General features: G+C 42.4%; 1 protein-coding gene across 1 annotated transcript in view; it reads left to right on the forward strand.

Moving 5' to 3' along the window:
* The window catches only part of LOC139264238 (dnaJ homolog subfamily C member 13), a 186,094-nt gene that overhangs the window by 118,479 nt on the left and 50,776 nt on the right, over positions 1–16,839 (forward strand). Inside the window, exons 35-42 of the mRNA XM_070880388.1 lie at positions 5,087–5,202; positions 10,112–10,190; positions 10,516–10,651; positions 12,624–12,805; positions 13,127–13,201; positions 13,290–13,409; positions 13,658–13,837; positions 14,027–14,194. Coding sequence (XP_070736489.1) covers positions 5,087–5,202; positions 10,112–10,190; positions 10,516–10,651; positions 12,624–12,805; positions 13,127–13,201; positions 13,290–13,409; positions 13,658–13,837; positions 14,027–14,194 — 1,056 coding nt within the window. The remainder of the gene's footprint in view (positions 1–5,086; positions 5,203–10,111; positions 10,191–10,515; positions 10,652–12,623; positions 12,806–13,126; positions 13,202–13,289; positions 13,410–13,657; positions 13,838–14,026; positions 14,195–16,839) is intronic.

Below are 16,839 nucleotides of genomic sequence, written 5' to 3' on the forward strand. Positions count from 1 at the left end.
GAGGGAAAGGGTGGGAGGGACAGGTTTGCCGCACGTTCTTTCCGCTGCCTGCGCTTGGTTTCTACATGTTCTCGGCAATGAGACTCGATGCTCAGCGCCCTTCCAGATGCACTTCCTCCACTTAGGGCGGTCTTTGGCCAGGGACTCTCAGGTGTCGGTGGGGATGTTGCACTCTTTTCAGGGAGGCTTTGAAGGTGTCCTTGTAACGTTTCCTCTGCCCACCTTTGGCTCGTTTGCAGTGAAGGAGTTCTGAGTAGAGCGCTTGCTTTGGGAGTCTCTTGTCTGGCGTGCGAATAATGTGGCCTGCCCAGCGGAGCTGATCAAGTGTGGTCAGTGCTTCAATGCTGGAGATGTTGGCCTGGTCGAGGACGCTAATGTTGGTAGGTCTGTCCTCTCGGGATTTGTAGGATCTTGCGGAGACATCGTTGGTGGTATTTCTCCAGTGACTTAAGGTGTCTACTGTACATGGTCCATGTCTGAGCCATACAGGAGGGTGGGTATTACTATAGCCCTGTAGACCATGAGCTTGGTGGAAGATTTGAGAGCCTGGCCTTCAAACACACTTCCTCAGGCGGAAGGCTGCACTGGAAGCGATATTGAATCTGGTCGTCAATATCTGCTCTTGTTAAGAGGCTCCCGAGGTGTGGGAAAATGTTCATGTTGTCCAGGGCTGGGTCGTGGATCTGGATGACTGGGGGGCAGTGCTGTGCGGCGAGGACAGGCTGATGGAGGTCCTTTGTCTTACGGATGTTTAGCGTAAAGCCCATGCTTTTGTACGCCTCAGTAACTACGTCGACTATGTCCTGGAGTTCAGCCTCTGTGCAGACGCAGGCTTCGTCTGCGTACTGTAGCTCGACAACAGAGGTTGGGGTGGTCTTAGACATGGCCTGGAGACAACGAATGTTGAACAGGTCCCCACTCCAGTGGCGAGTTTATTTACTGTGAGGTAGAGTATGGCAGTGAGGAAGATTCCGAGGGTTGGGGCGATGATGTAGCCCTGTTTGACCCCAGTCTTGGACATGGATTGGGTCTGTAATGGATCCGTGGGTAAGGATCATGGCCTGTATGTCATCATGGAGCAGGCGGAGGATGGTGACGAACGTTTGGGGGCATCTGAAACTGAGGAGGGCACTCCATAGACCCTCACGGTTGACAGTGTCAAAGGCCTTTGTAAGGTCGAAGAAGGCCATGTATAAGGGCTGGTGCTGTTCCCTGCATTTTTCGTGCAGCTGTTGCGATGAAAAAAAATCATGTCTATTGTGCCCCATAGGGGACGAAATCTGCGCTTGTGACTCCAGGAGGAGCTCCTCAGCCACAGGGAGAAGACGGTTGAGGAGGACTCTAGCGAAGACTTTCCCAGTGGCTGATAACAGGGAGATTCCTCTGTAGTTGCCGCAGTCGGACTTGGACTTGTCCGCTTTTATAAAGATGGTCATGATCACTACATCAAAGATCTCCCGGCATGCTCTCCTCTCTCCAGATGAGAGAGATGAGGTCATGTATTCACGCCAACATTGCCTCTCCGCCATACTTTAGTGCATCCATTCCCATAGCCTTGTTGTTCTTAAGCTGTCTTATGGCTTTTTCTACCTTGTGCAGTGTTGAGATTTTACTGAAGTGGTGGCGGGTAGCATGCTGCGGGATGGAGTCGAGAACACTCTCGTCAAAGGCAGAGTCTCGATTGAGGAGATCTTCGAAGTGCTCCTTTCAGAGTGCCCTGACTGCTCGGTGTCCTTGATGAGTGTTTCCCCTTTCCTGGCCAGCAGAGGGTGGGTGGCGGGGGTGTGGGGGGGGGGGGGGGGGGTGTGGCTTGGACCATAGGTGGCCTTGACTGTGATGAAGAATCCTTGCACATCATAGCTGTTGGCCAGCTGCTGTATCTCCTGTGCTTTCTTCACCCACTGCCTGTTCTTTAGGTCCCGGGTTTTTTGTTGGACCTCAGCCGTAAGCCGTCTGTAATGCTGCTTTGCTGCTTCCAAGTTGGGTTGTTTAACAAAAATGCCCTGCGCTTGCGATCCATTAGCTCTTGGATCTCCTGATCATTCTCATCAAACCAGTCCTGGTGTTTCTTGGTTGAGTGACGGAGCGTTTCTTTGCAGGCATTGGTTATGAAGACCTGGAGGGCAGACTAAGTGCTGTGGGCATTCTGCGCCTCGGGGTCATCAAGGCACGCCAGGTTAGCTGTGAGGCGCTGACTGTCTCGTCTAAGTACCCTGACATTGATTTTTTTGTAGCACTGCTCCTATGCCCCCTCCGCTTTGGGGCTATGTTGATGTCAATGATGGATCGGATTCGGCGGTAGTCCATCCAGCAGTTGACAATTCCTGTCATGGCGCGGGTGATGCACACATCCTTCCGATCCCTGGCTCGGACGATGATGTAGTCAAGCAGGTGCCAGTGTTTGGAATGATAAGCACATAAGACATAGAAGCAGGATGAGGCCTAGCGGTCCCTCGAGCCTGCTTCGCCATTCAATAAGGTCATGGCTGATCTGATCCTGGCCTCAACTCTACTTTCGTGCCTGTTCCTCATAATTGTTGACTCCCCTATAGTTCAAGAATCTTGTCTATCTCAGCCTTGAATATATTCAATGACTGAGGCTACACAGCTGTCTGGCGTAGAGAATTCTAAAGATCTACGACCCTCGGAAGAAATTCCTCCTTATCTCCGTCTTAAATGGACAACCCCTTATTCTGAAACTCTGCCCCCTAGTTCTAGATTCCCCCAGGAGGGGAAACATCCTTTCGGCATCTACTCTATTAAGACCCCTCAATCTTGTATGTTTCAATAAGATCACCTCTCATTCATCTAAACTCCAATGAGTACAGATCCAACCTGCTCAACCTATCCTCATAAGACGACCCCTTCATCCCAGGAATCAATCTAATGAACCTTCTCTGAACTGCCTCCAGTGCAAGTATATCATTCCTTAAATAAGGAGACCAAAACTATATCAGTACTGTACAGTTGTAACAAGGCTTCCCTACTTTTTTATACTCCCCCCCCCCCCCCCCCCCCCCCCTTGTAATAAAGGCCAACTTTCCATTTGCCTTCCTAATTACTTGCATGCTAACTTAGTGTTTCATGTACGAGGACTCCCCGATCCCTCACTGATCTTGCTATGATTCATTGAATTCCCAGAACCACTGTGAAATCTTATTCTCTTACCCAAACCTTTTAATTGCTTTTGTATCATGGTGGTGGAAACATTCTTGAAACAGCAGAGATTTGCCAAATAACATTGAAAGGACTTTTCTCATCCTAACCACTGATGCGGCATATAAAAGGACTGTAAGGTCATCTTACAAATTGAGTCTGCTGTAGATATTCCCCATTTCTTGCCCATACTGCCTAATTTAATCTCTCAACCTAGGGAGTGCAACAATCCCTTTATAGTCTGAATCCAAATCCACATTTTCCAGCTCCTCTGTTTTGTGAGTTTAACCCATTGAAAGCTACATTTAGCTGAATTTTAACAAATTGCGGCAAGATCCTCCCATGGTGGCAGATTTTAAAATCCCCAAATATGCTTGTGCTGTTTATCCTGCCTGAATTTTCTTCCCTTTTTTTGAAGCCTTGATTTTTGGACAGAGTTGGAGAAAATAGACAAACCCTCTGAACGGTAAATTTCCCAATAATGAGAGAGCTGGTAACCATCAGTGTGAAAGTTGACCTCACTGATCATTGGAGAGGTGTGGCCCATGCCTCTTCCAAAAAATTGTGACGGCAGCCAGTGCTAGCTCTGGATTGTCTTCAGAGGCCCCAAGGGTTGTGCAATTTATCTTGCTTTTTTCCAGCAGTCGACACTCTCCCGAACAGTACTGTGGGAGTACCTTTACCGCATGGACTACAGCGGTTCAAGATGGCTCACCATCTTGGTCAATTAGGGATGGGCAATAAATGCTGACGCCCACATCCCAGGAACGAATAAAAAGGTAGCTGATGAGGGTGTTGGTCCTCTTTTGAGTAAACCACTAACAGTGGTGCTTCCAGTTGAGGAAACTACTTTCCATTCACTTCCATGAACTTCACACCCTGTCAGTGTTCAGTCATTCTTTATCCGCAATGTTTTGGAGCCACTCTGTACTTATGAGCCATTTACCTTTTTTTCCAGTTATCAATACGAACTTCTACGATCCCAGATAACTGTTAAGTTTCTGTGCTTTTATATCTCGTTTCTTACGCTCCCTGCAATGTTGAAACAAATTTTAAGTTGATTTGAATGTGACCAGCCACATGCTTACTACACCCTGGGATCAGAGCCAATAGAACAAATCATGTACCCTCTTTAGTCAGGCATCTGGTTTGGTTATGATGATTCACATTGCAGTCTATTAACTGCTGTCTGAGGTTAGCTGTGGTATCTCTCTATTCAGTGTACTCCACCTCTAAATAAGGTATTCCTTGATAGCTTGGCTTTGTGACGCATCAGTAAGCTATGGAATAGGCAGTGCAATCAGTGAACTTGGATACCTCCAAGTTATTTGATATATCCAAGTTAAATCCAATGCAACTTGCGTGGACAGGAGATTCATTCGGAACATTTCACTGAACTTCCGGAATAGGCAGTCATGCTTGTTGGACTGATATAGTGAGCAAGATCAGTCAGAGATTGAGACACACGACACTTGGCGTAAAACTGTGCCAAATCTTCCATGTACCAAAATTGAATACAACAGTTTGATGTATGGAAACTCCACTGTACTCAAATTGGGGGAAAATGATATTTTTACACATTGGATGGAATGGTTTTTGCCATTTAATATTTGCAGTGCAGGTATCTTCTGAAATAGTTAAATACCTAAAATCAATGGTCCCTGCATGTTCCATTTAATAATGCATTATGTATGTTAATGCACAATGGAGCGGCACAATAAAGATAAAGATGTAGCAGGAGATTTTCTGCTTTGGTGATTAGTGTTTAAATCTTCTAAATTTAATGATGCCATTTTCAATTGATCAATGTCAGATAATTTTAACACGGGTAGCAGGTTAGTCCTGAGCAAATCTTGACTCGGGGACTGGATTTGAACTGAAATATTCTTATATGGGAATTGCCAACATTTGTGTTTGCATCCATATTTAGGTCAGATTACTTAAAGACACTCTTGATGCTTGGAAAAAAGAAGTGGAGAAGAAGCCTCCTTCAATGTCCATCGATGAAGCGTATGAGATTTTGAACCTTCCAAAGGGACAAGGAATGTGAGTATTTATGGTTGGTAGCTGATGGAAGTTTCATTTAGAACAAAAGTTCGTTGTATTTTATAAATACTTTCCAGATAGAATGACCATTGGCTGAATAAACGGTCAAGCCACACAAACTGTCTTCCATGAATCTAAAATATTTTAATAAACATCGCTTCAATTTAGATGTTCAATTTTGTACTTGTGAAATGAGCTTCAGTTGTAAATCTGTTTGTATTTGGAGAGCATGCCACTGAATACAGCAATTATTCCACATGAGGCAAACCAAGCAGGTATGAAATGAATTATGCGTCGTTCTCTGCTTTGCGGGGTAAATAAATTTACCCAGTAATCAGTTTCTCAGAAGTGTAATTTGACACTTTTCTAATATTTTTAATCTTGTTTTTAAAAAAAAATCTAATCATGCTTTTTTTGTGTGACTGGCTGCACTTTTGTCAATTTATCCTATTGCAAATTCCAATGTCCACATTTTGCATTCAGTTGTCTTGGCATGTTGATGAACCAGTTGAATCACTCAAAATGGTTTTCAAAGAATCTGCCATTTTAGTCTCTACCATTGAAATTTCTCATGTCAAGATTTTAAGCATTGTTTAAAAAAAAATGCTGATTGCAAAATAACATTGAATTTACCCATTCTGATTAATATCTTTAAAGTTTTTACTTCAGCCTGCCTCAAGAGTGGAATTGAACTGGGTGCTTTGACTTCAAAAGTTGAGCTTTCAATCACTGCTGTGCATTCTGAGTATGTGCAGTTTGTAGAATTGACCAGTATGCAAGCCATACATTAATATAATTGAAATCTTATCAAGATTTGAGTTTCTTCATTTCTAAAAGTACATATAATGTACAGCACAGAAACGGGCCATTCGGCCCAACTGGTCCATACCGATGGTTATGCTCGACACGAGCCTCCTCTCGCCCCTCTTCTTCTAACCCTGTCTACATAACTTTCTCTCCCTTTCTACCTTGTGTTTATTTAGCTTTTCCTTAAATGCATCCATGCTATTCGCCTCAACTACTCCTTGTGGTAGCAAGCTTCACTATCTAACCACTCTGGGTAATGAAGTTTCTACTGAATTCCCTATTGGATTTATTAGTGACTATCTTATAGTTATGGCCCCTAGTTTTGGTCTCCCCCATAAGTAGAAACATATTCTCCATCTTAACATAATCTTGTATCTCCTATCTGGTCACCCCTTAGCCTTTTCTTTTCTAGGGAAAAGAGCCCCAGCCTATTCAATAGACACATAGAAAATAGGTGCAGGAGTCGGCCATTCGGCCCTTTGAGCCTGCACCACCATTCAATAACATCATGGCTGATCATTCACCTCATTACCCCTTTCCTGCTTTCTCTCCATACCCCTTGATCTCTTTAGCCATAAGGGCCATATCTAACTCCCTCTTGAATATAGAATCTTTACTGATCAACGTTGTAAATCTTTTTTGCACCTTTTACAGTGCCTCTGTCAATTTTGTATCCCAAGTGAGGTTTAACCAAGGTTCTATACATTTAACACAACTTCTCTGCTTTTCAATTCTATTCCTCTAGAAATGGGTAAAGTTTCTTCTGAATTCCCTATTTGGCTCAGTTTGCCATATTAACATGCATTGCTAGCTTTAGTGCTTAGTGTATCTATACCCCTAAATCCTTTTCGCTCCTGTACCCCATTTAGATTTATTTTCCAAGTGCTATGTGGCCTCTTTATTCTTCCTACCAAAATGCAACATCTTGCATGTATCCATATTGACATTCATTTGCCAATTACACACCCATTTTTGCAAGTATTAATAATTATGTTGTCAGTCTTCTTGGTATTAACTACACCGGCAAGTTTTGAAATTGTACATCTGACTCCCAAGTCCAAATAGTTTGTAAATGGTGAACAAGTAGTCCCAGCACTGTTTCTTGTGGAACACCTTTTGCTAGTCTAAGTAACTAACCTTAACTCCTGTGTTTTCTGTTCTATACCCAGCTTGCTACCTATTCTGCTACTTGTCTTCTGACTCCCCATGCTCTGACCTTAGTCATGGGTCTATTTGGTGCCATATCGAAGGTCTTTTGGAAAATCCAAATAAATTGCATCATCTGCATTGCCCTGGTCTACTCTTTCTGTTACTACTTCGAAGAATTCAATAAGATTGATCCAGTATGACCTTCCCTTTAGAAATCCATGCTGAATATTTGAAGTCTCAGCTTTTATTTGAGACATGATGAGTTTATATAAAGATCTTGGTGCTTTTCTGTTGTGAACTCCACAGAGAAACACCTTAAAGGCAGCACATTGGCTTTTATTGTTTCTTTGCTAATTTGAAAAGAAAACCATATTTATGTCTCCTGAACCATTTGAGGCTTGAGGAATTTTGGATATTTTTAAAAACTTGGAAACTGCATAACAAACTTTTGAATGTTTTGAGGTAGTTTTTGTCTATGGACGTTTTTGCTTGTTCACTCCCACTTTGACCTTGGATTAAACTGAGGTCAAAACCAGACGTATCACTTTCGCTCTGAACTTCGGCCTTTTAATTAAAATTACACATTCAGCTAGAAAGTGACACACCTTCGCGCTCTTTCTGAGCTGTGAGCTAAGGCTTAGCAGTTCTTGAGGAATGCTTTGTTTCTCACAAGCATCCATGATTCTTTTTAGCACTAGCTCTTAGTTTCTCACAATTCAGTTTGACTGTAAAACTTCAATAGTGAAATTGAAAGAAATGTCAAGTAGACAAAATGGGTAATTTTCAATTATCAATGACGAGCTTATTTTGGAAGATCAATTCCTCCCCTGTAATGGTGCTATAATTGAATATATCTTCTAAAATTGCATTCTTCTTTGTAATTATTGGTGATTACTGCATTCAATTCATTCAATTAATAATAATTTACATAGGATATATAGCACAAACAGGCCATTCAGCCTCTCTGCAGTAGTTGTTTTTGGGCTGCAGCAAGCCTGATCTTTACAATTTAAAGGATCCAGAGCCCAGGCTTTTAATGTGGAATTGATTAGCTTCCTTAATGACTTCCATTCATGAATTTCGGGACCAAGAAGCAGTTTCAATACAGTTCCTAATTTATGCTGTAGTACATGATGTACTTTTAACGCACTTAATTTAATGTCTGGCATTTTGCCTTGTACGTTCGATACTGGGAGTTTTGAATAGCAATGTTAAGACGCTGGGTTACGCTACCATCACTGTGGGACGAGACGAGTGGCACATCTCCACATGCATGAAATTGCATTGCTTCCTGATCATAAAATTGCTGCACACAAGTCTAGGAATTTCTCTTGGTGATATTAACAAATGAGTGTTTATACCACTTAAATGTTGAAGACACTAAGTTGAGTTCAGTTAGTACTTTCACTGAAGTCCTTTTAATGTAGGGCTGCTCTTAATTTCTGGAGCTTGCTCTTTCCATGAAGCATCTTAAAAAGTTGTATCTTGCAATATGAATGTGAACAGACATTATTTTGGAAAGTAATGCCAGGTGATGTACTTCTGAAACTGAATCGGATTCTGTTTGAAGAAGTTGCATTTCTGTAGCACCTTTTACGATCTCGAAGTCCCAAAACGTTTTGCAGCCAATGAAGTGCAGTCACTGCTTTAATGTAGGGAAACGTGACCAGCCAATTTGTGCACAGCAAGGTCCCATAAACAATGAGATGCATTCCCAGATGATTTTTTTGTGATGGTTGCGGGATTAATATTGGCCTTCTCTGTGAAAAATGTCATGAGATTTTGTGTATCCACTTGTGGGGTCAAACGAGGCTGTTAGATCTCTTAATTTCCAATGAAATACGAACGCCGATGGTAGTTTTAACTTCTTTATTTTTGGCAGAGAGCAACAAGCTGCTGGCTGATTGCCAGTTCCTTTGTCTTACTGGGACCACATGGTCAAAATGGCTGTATTTATACCGGGTTCAATTTACAGAAAAGAACTCTCCTTCTTTGACCTTATTGGCTCAATTAATAGTCTTTTAACCTTTTAATTGGCTCGCTACCCAAGGTCCGAAAATGTCAAGTTGATTGAGTTAATGCAACATGCTGAGCAGCACGTAGTAGCTTTGACTTGGGGGTCTGTGAATTTTCAAAGTCTGTCTAAATGAGCCTGTTTGAATACTCAGAGGCCTTGATTTAACATCTCATCTGAAAGGTGACACCTTTGACAATGCAGCGCTCCTGGAAGTTTCAGCCTGGATTGTGTTCAAGTCTCTGGAATCGAGCTTTAACCCATGTCCTTCTCACTCAAAGGTGAGCGTGTTACCACTGAGTCAAGGCTGACATTTCAGCTGACATCCAAACCCTTTTCTTGAGTGCAGTTAAACAACTGATTTAAGCCTGGTCAAGGATCCACCATATTAGATGTCCTAGCAGGATGGGCAAGTAACACTGCTGGGAGTGGGTGCAGTGTGGTGGTTACCCTTGAGCCTACAGACCAGTCAGCTGTTTCTGCAGGAGGACTTTTCCAGTGTTTTTTTGTTAATATCCTTCACTTACTTATCTGTGTTAGGAATCTATTCAATGTAGTTCCATGGGTAGCAGACCAGAGGTTGCCTACCCCTGCCCTAACAGGGTGATCCTAACTGACCAAGCAGTGGGAAACTTAGAGCTCTATGCTGTTAAGGTGTGTAATTAACTGGTTAAACTCCATCAGTATCATTCTGCATACTTGGGCTCTGCCAGCCTCCACTTCAACTGTCTGGACTAAGCTAAATGGACTTTGTTCGACAAGAACAAAATTTACGCTCTTATCGGGGAAACTCGCACTCTAGCTGTGCGGACTTTTCTGCAGCTTGGCTTGAAGACTCTTGGACTGGGTGGGGGTGGTGGCGGGGGGGGGGGGGGGGGATCTATTTTAGACGACTGAATATTAGCAATGAGTAATCTGTTCCATGAATTTTCTTGATAGGCATGATGAGAGCAAGATAAGAAAAGCCTACTTCAGACTTGCACAGAAGTATCATCCCGACAAGAATCCCGAAGGCAGGGTATGTTGTGAATAAAACAATTGTGAAGACTATTCTGTTTATGCACTGACGACCTTGGACAGAATGTTCGAACAGCAGCTGTGCTTTACTTTGTAACATGCAGTGCTGAAAAGAGAGTAAAAGTGTGAAGTTTGTACGTGAGTTTGTGCCTGCTGACTAGGAATATTGCACAGTTTAGATGTGATTGCTGAGGGTCCTGCACTCTTGTTTCATTGGCAGTTTTTTTTAAAAGGACATTCAATATAAAGGTAAACTACATTGTAGAATTTGGGCTGTTCTTTCCACCTGCAATATTAAATATCTTCTGAATTGATCATTTTTCAAGGATGTCTTTGAAAAGGTGAATAAAGCTTATGAATACTTGTGCACAAAGTCACTCAAAGTGGTGGATGGACCTGATCCAGAGAACATTATTCTCATTCTGAAAACACAGAGCATCCTCTTCAACAGATACAAAATGGGTGAGTCTTCTTCCATGAGGGGTGTTTTGTTTAACTTGCCCAATGTGAGAATCTTGATGTACTGGAAATATATCTGGTGGTTAACTTCAAATGGTATAAAAATGCTTTCATTGTACTTGAAAGATCACATCAGTTTGGTAGTACATTCAATAAGTGACTAATTGGAGCAACTGGTAAAGGAAATAGATGAAGAGGAGGTACTTAAAGTTGGCAGCACTTAAAGCAGAAAGGTTACCTGTTCTGGATGGGATGTGCCCTAGACTACTGAGGGAAGTAAGGGTGGATATAACTGAGGCTCTGGCCACAATTGTGCACTCTCCCTTCGATATGGGAGCAGTGCCAGAGGACTGGAGGATTCAAAATGTTAGACCCCGATTCAAAAAAAGGACGAGGATAAATCTGGCAACAACAGGCCAATGAGCCCAACGTTGATAATGGGGGAACTTTGAGACAATAATCCAAGACAAAATGAATTGTCACTGACAGTATGGGTTAATAAATGGAAGTCGGCAAGGATTTATTGAAGCAAATCATGTTTGAATAATTTGATTGCATTCTTTGATGAAATGGAGAGAGTTGATGAAGGTAGTCTAGCACTTCCCTTATGTGGCGAGATTCAAGAAGTTTGGGTTATTTGGGCGGAGAAGATTCAGGGGAGATGTAGTAGAGGAGTTCAAAATCATGAAGGTTTTTTAAAGAGTAAATAAGGAGAAACTCTTTCTAGTGGCAGAAGGGTCAGTAATCAATGGGCACAGATTTAGGGTAATTGGCAAAAGAACCCGAGGTGAGATGAGAATTCTTTTTACCCAGCGAGTCGTGATCTGGAATACACAGCCTGAAATGGTGGTGGAAGCAGATTAAAGAGAGAATTGGATGAATACTTAAAGGGGAACATTTTGCAGGGCTATGGGAAAAGGGCAGGGGAGTGGGATCGCTCTTTCAAAGAGCTGGCACAGGCACGATGGGCTGAGTAGCCTCTCTGTGATGTATCATTCTATGCTGTGGTCACGTTGCTATGGTGATCTGTCGTTTGGTCTTTAATGACGTGTATTTTAACCATCCCTTGAATATTTTTCCTTCAGCCTGTTGGAGCCGATTTTACATCAAACTCTTGTTTCAGGTGTATTTTTAACTAGTTCTTTGAGGTTTTTGAATATGGCAGAGAAGGATACGAGGCAGATTTTCTTGCCCGAGAACTGGACTATGCTCTGGGCATCTCTCGATGTCAGTTGACTGTGTCTCAGTCTTCCTCTCCTTATTACTGAATAATAGTACATTTCAAAATGGTGGAACATATGGCAAAAGAATCAAAATGCAAAATTTCTTGAGGCTTGCCCACAGCCACCACTGTCTTTCCCCCCACTCTCCCCGCCAAATCCGTGCCCTGCACCAAAAATGAAATTGTGCTTCAGAGCTCACATGCCTGATTCAACACTTTCTTAATCCACTGTTGCAAAATTTGTACTTTGCCAACTTTTGGAAACCTCTGCTTTCTTCACCCCTTCCCACACCCAACCCTTCATACAGCTGATGGAGTGTTTGTTATAGCTGCAGCTTATGTCATGGCAAGTTAATATCACTGTACTTTCATTTTGTTACTCTTGCATGAGGCCATTGGATTTCAGTTTTCATGGCAAACCAACCTGCATTGTGCAGTATTCCCAAAACACAAACTCCTGAAATCCAATGTAGTAATCCTTTTTGTCTAATTCATTCACCTTGAAGTAGTAGCCTGCTCAAAGGGCTGTTTTTCAGTTGTACCATTTTTGTGTTGTCGGGTTTTGCGGTGGGGAGGGGGTCAGCTTTTTTGAAGCTGTTAGCTTTTCCGAGTGTGGTAGGTTGGCATGTACGCATTTCAAATCATCTCAACATTGCATATAGAGTAAGTGTAATAGCGAGCATTTTAATGAACATTTTAGAGTTTTCTTATGGCCTAGTTTAGCTATCGCCTAAAATTTCATTTTTCTTGTAGATCTGGAGCCCTATAAATATGCAGGGTATCCGATGTTAATCAAGACCATCACCATGGAAACTTCAGACGATCAACTATTTTGCAAGGTGTCCTTGTTGCCGGCTTCCACCGAATTGGCTTTTCATACGGTCAATTGCTCAGCACTGAATGCTGAGGAGCTTCGCAGAGAGAATGGAATTGAGGTAACTTATACACAGCAACAGTGCATGGTGTATTTAGAAAAATGTACAAATAGCCATTGTTTAAAAGTTACTCTAGTCGTCTTGTACTCCAGTAAATTTGGAAATTGGAGAGGATTTAGTTCGTAAATATATGCTGGAAATGTTTCACAATCTATTTTTACAGTAATGTTCATACTAACCTAATGTAATTGGACTCCGCAGCCTACATTTCCACCACGGTCCAGGTATACTCATTTTAATGTGCTGTGTGATGACGGAAATGGGTTTTTACGACACGTGAATCAACAGTAATTCTATAGATGGTCATAATTCATTTTTCAGGTGCTACAAGAAGGCTTTGCACGTTGCGTAGCAGTGTTAACAAACTCTAGCAAAAAGGGTGACATGGCTGTGCAGGTAAACTGGTTAAAACTTTGCATGTGGCTTGAAATTCTCCCAACAAGCTGATGTACTAGAATTAATAAGACACCTCTCTTTGCTCTAGGTTTGTGGCCATATCTGTAAATGTTACAGCGTCGCAGCTCAGTTTGAGGAATGCAGGGAAAAAATAACCGAAATGCCCAATATCATAAGAGACCTCTGCAGATTGCTGTACTACGGCAAAGTAAGTACTTTTGCAGTGAGCAGGATTATAAAAGAAAGTCAGATCATTGTTACAGATTTTTTAAATGATACATTCATTATGTCTTTATATTTAAATACTTTCCACTGATGAAAAACAAAGTATTTGTTCCTAAACTACAGTATTGCATACAGTGCTATGACCTATATCTCAATTTGATTGTGCTTCAATGCACGGAGTAAAATGGCAATCTTTAAGCTTGCATTCTAAGTGCTCGTCTTTGTACACAGAGCCTACCACGGACGGCCATGCTGGCAGTTGAATGTGTCGCTTCCTTTGCTGTGGATTACTGGTTACAGACACACTTGTTTCAAGCTGGTATTCTGTGGCACCTTCTGGTCTACCTCTTCAGCTATGATTACACACTGGAAGAAAGTGGGATTCAAAAGTGTGAAGAAACCAACCAGCAGGTATTAACTAGAATTGGTTTATACCACCATCAGACTTTAGCATCTAAAATCAAAAAAAAATTATTTATTTTTGATGAGGGTTTCACTTGTTTTCTCTATAGTTTGAATATTTGGAGAAGAGCTTTTTGTCCTAATTAGATTTGTAAATGGTCTGTTTGTGAAATCAATTGCGATGTTCTGTTTAAACAGGAAGTTTCCAACAGTCTTGCAAAGCTCTGCGTAACTGCCCTGAGTCGGTTAGGTGGCTATTTGCCAGAAGAAAAGGCAACACCTGAAAACCCGACAATAAGGAAATGTTTGGCAGCTTTGTTATCGCCTTTTGTCTCGAGAAGGCTTTCTCAGGACAGTCCTGCAGAGGTAATGTTATACTTGTTTTCCTCCTTCATTATACTTGGTGCGTTCAATTGTATAAATTTGTCTGGAATCATCATCATCATCATCATCATCATCATCATCCCCTCGTAATCGAGGCAGACTTGCTTCCACTCCCAAAGTGAGTTACCTGGTGGCTGAACAGTCCAATGTGAGAGTCACAGGCGGGACAGACATTCGCTGAGGGATGGGGTGGGTGGGGCTGGTACCGCGCGCTCCTTCCGCTGTCTGTGCTTGACCTCTTTGCGTTGAGACTCGAAGAACTCAACATCCTCCTGGATGCGCTTTCTCCACTTCGGGCGGTCTTCAGCCAGGGCCTCTCAGGTGTCAGTGGTGATGTTGCACTTTATCAGGGAGGCTTTGAGGGTGTCCTTGTAACGTTTCCGCTGCCCACCTTGGGCTCGTTTACCGTGAAGGAACTCCGCGTAAAGCATTTGCTTAGGAAGCCTCGTATCTGGCCTGCCAGGAACTATATGATCAATCCAGTATCCCTAAAGGAACAAGGCTTTCCAACGTTTAGTGCTTTTATTTCGAAGAATTTCATGCAAATAACATGCTTCAATTGTACGAGTGACACCTTACCAAGACCTGCGGGTAACGCTTATGTGATGGTTGGCTAATGGTGAAGGTTTCTTAAAGCTAAAACTGGAATGTTCCATATCTTTTGGGAGGGAGTGGCTAAGAAGAGCTGTGTGTCATTTCTAAGTGATGTGATTGTTCTGACATGACTTGCACAGCAAACTGGTTTTAAAAAAAACTTGTTTTAAAAATGTTTCGCATTCATTTTCATGTAGACAGTGTCCCTCCAAATAATGCCATGCCCTGTTTTGGAGTATGGTGGTGATTTGGCTGGTGGTGTCAACTGGGGTTGGGTACTTGCAATAAATGCTGAAGCCTGCAGCCTATGTTGTAGTTTAACTGTTAGTTTAAACTCTGATGGCTACGTTCATCCATGAATAAGCTACTTTAGCCAAAGATTTTTTTTGGTTAAGTATTTTCTAGTTTTCTGGAATGTTTGCTTTCATTATTGAAATCATCTAGAATGGAAGTGCTTTGTTTTACGTGTGAAACATAGAAACTTAGGAATTAGGTGCAGGAGCAGGCCATTCGAGCCTGCACCGCCATTCAATAAGATCATGGCTGATCATTCAACCTCAATACCCCTTTTCTGCTTTCTCTCCATACCCCTTGATCCATTTGGCCATAAGGGCCATATCTAACTCCCTTTTGAATATATCTAACGAACTGGCATCAACAACTCTCTGCGGTAGAGAATTCCACAGATTAACTACTTGGAGTGAAGAAGTTTCTCCTCATCTCGGTCCTAAATGGCTTACACCTTATTCTTAGACTGTGACCCCTGGTTCTGGGACTTCCCCAACATCGGGAACATTCTTCCTGCCTCTAACCTGTCCAATCCCATCAGAATTTTATGTTTGAGATCCCCTCTCATTCATCTAAACTCCAGTGGATACAAGCCCAGTTGATCCAATCTCATGTCAGTCCTGCCATCCCAGGAATCAATTTGGTGAACCTTCGCTGCACTCCCTCAATAGCAAGAATGTCCTTCCTCAGATTAGAGGACCAAAACTAAACACAATATTCCAGGTGTGGCCTCACCAAGGGTCTGTACAACTGCAGAAAGACTTCCCTGCTCCTATACTCAAATCCTCTAGCTATGAAGGCCAACATGCCATTTGCCGCCTTCACTGCCTGCTGTAGCTGCATGCCAAACTTCAATGACTGATGTACCATGACACCCAGGTCTTGTTGCACCTCCCCTTTTCCTAATCTGTCACCATTCAGATATTCTGTCTTCCTGTTTTTGCCACCAAAGTGAATAACTTCACATTATACTGCATCTGCCATGCTTTTGCCCACTCACCTAACCTGTCCAAGTCACCCTGCAGCCTCTTAGCATCCTCCTCACAGCTCTCTCTGCTGCCCAGCTTAGTGTCATCTGCAAACGTGGAGATATTACATTCATTTCCTTCATTTAAATCATTGATATATATTGTAAATAGCTGGGGTCCCAGCACTGAACCCTGCAGCACTCCACTGGTCACTGCCTGCCATTCTGAAAAGGACCCGTTTATTCCGACACTCAGCTTCCTGTCTGCCAACCAGTTCTCTATCCACGTCAATACATTACTCCCAATACCATGTGCTTTAATTTTGCACACTAATCTCTTGTGTGGAACCTTGTCAAAAGCCTTTTGAAAGTCCAAATACATCACCTTCACTGGTTCTCCCTTGTCCACTACTAGTTACATCCTTAAAAAAATTCTAGAAGATTTGTGAAGCATGATTTCCGTTTCATAAATCCATGCTGACTTGGACCGATCCTGTCACTGCTTTCCAAATGTGCTGCTATTTCATCTTTAATTGATTCCAACATTTTCCCCACTACTGATGTCATGCTAACCGGTCTATAATTCCCCGTTTTCTCTCCCTCCCTTTTTAAAAAGTGGTGTTACATTAGCTACCCTCCAGTCCATAGGAACTGATCCAGAGTCAATAGAATGATCACCAATGTATCCACTTTTTCGAGGGCCACTTCGTTGGACTGCATCCCAGAGTACTTATCAGGCCCTGGGGATTTATCGTCTTCCAATCCCATTAATTTCCCT

The sequence above is a fragment of the Pristiophorus japonicus genome, chromosome 5, assembly GCF_044704955.1.
Source record: "Pristiophorus japonicus isolate sPriJap1 chromosome 5, sPriJap1.hap1, whole genome shotgun sequence".
NCBI lineage: Eukaryota > Metazoa > Chordata > Chondrichthyes > Pristiophoridae > Pristiophorus > Pristiophorus japonicus.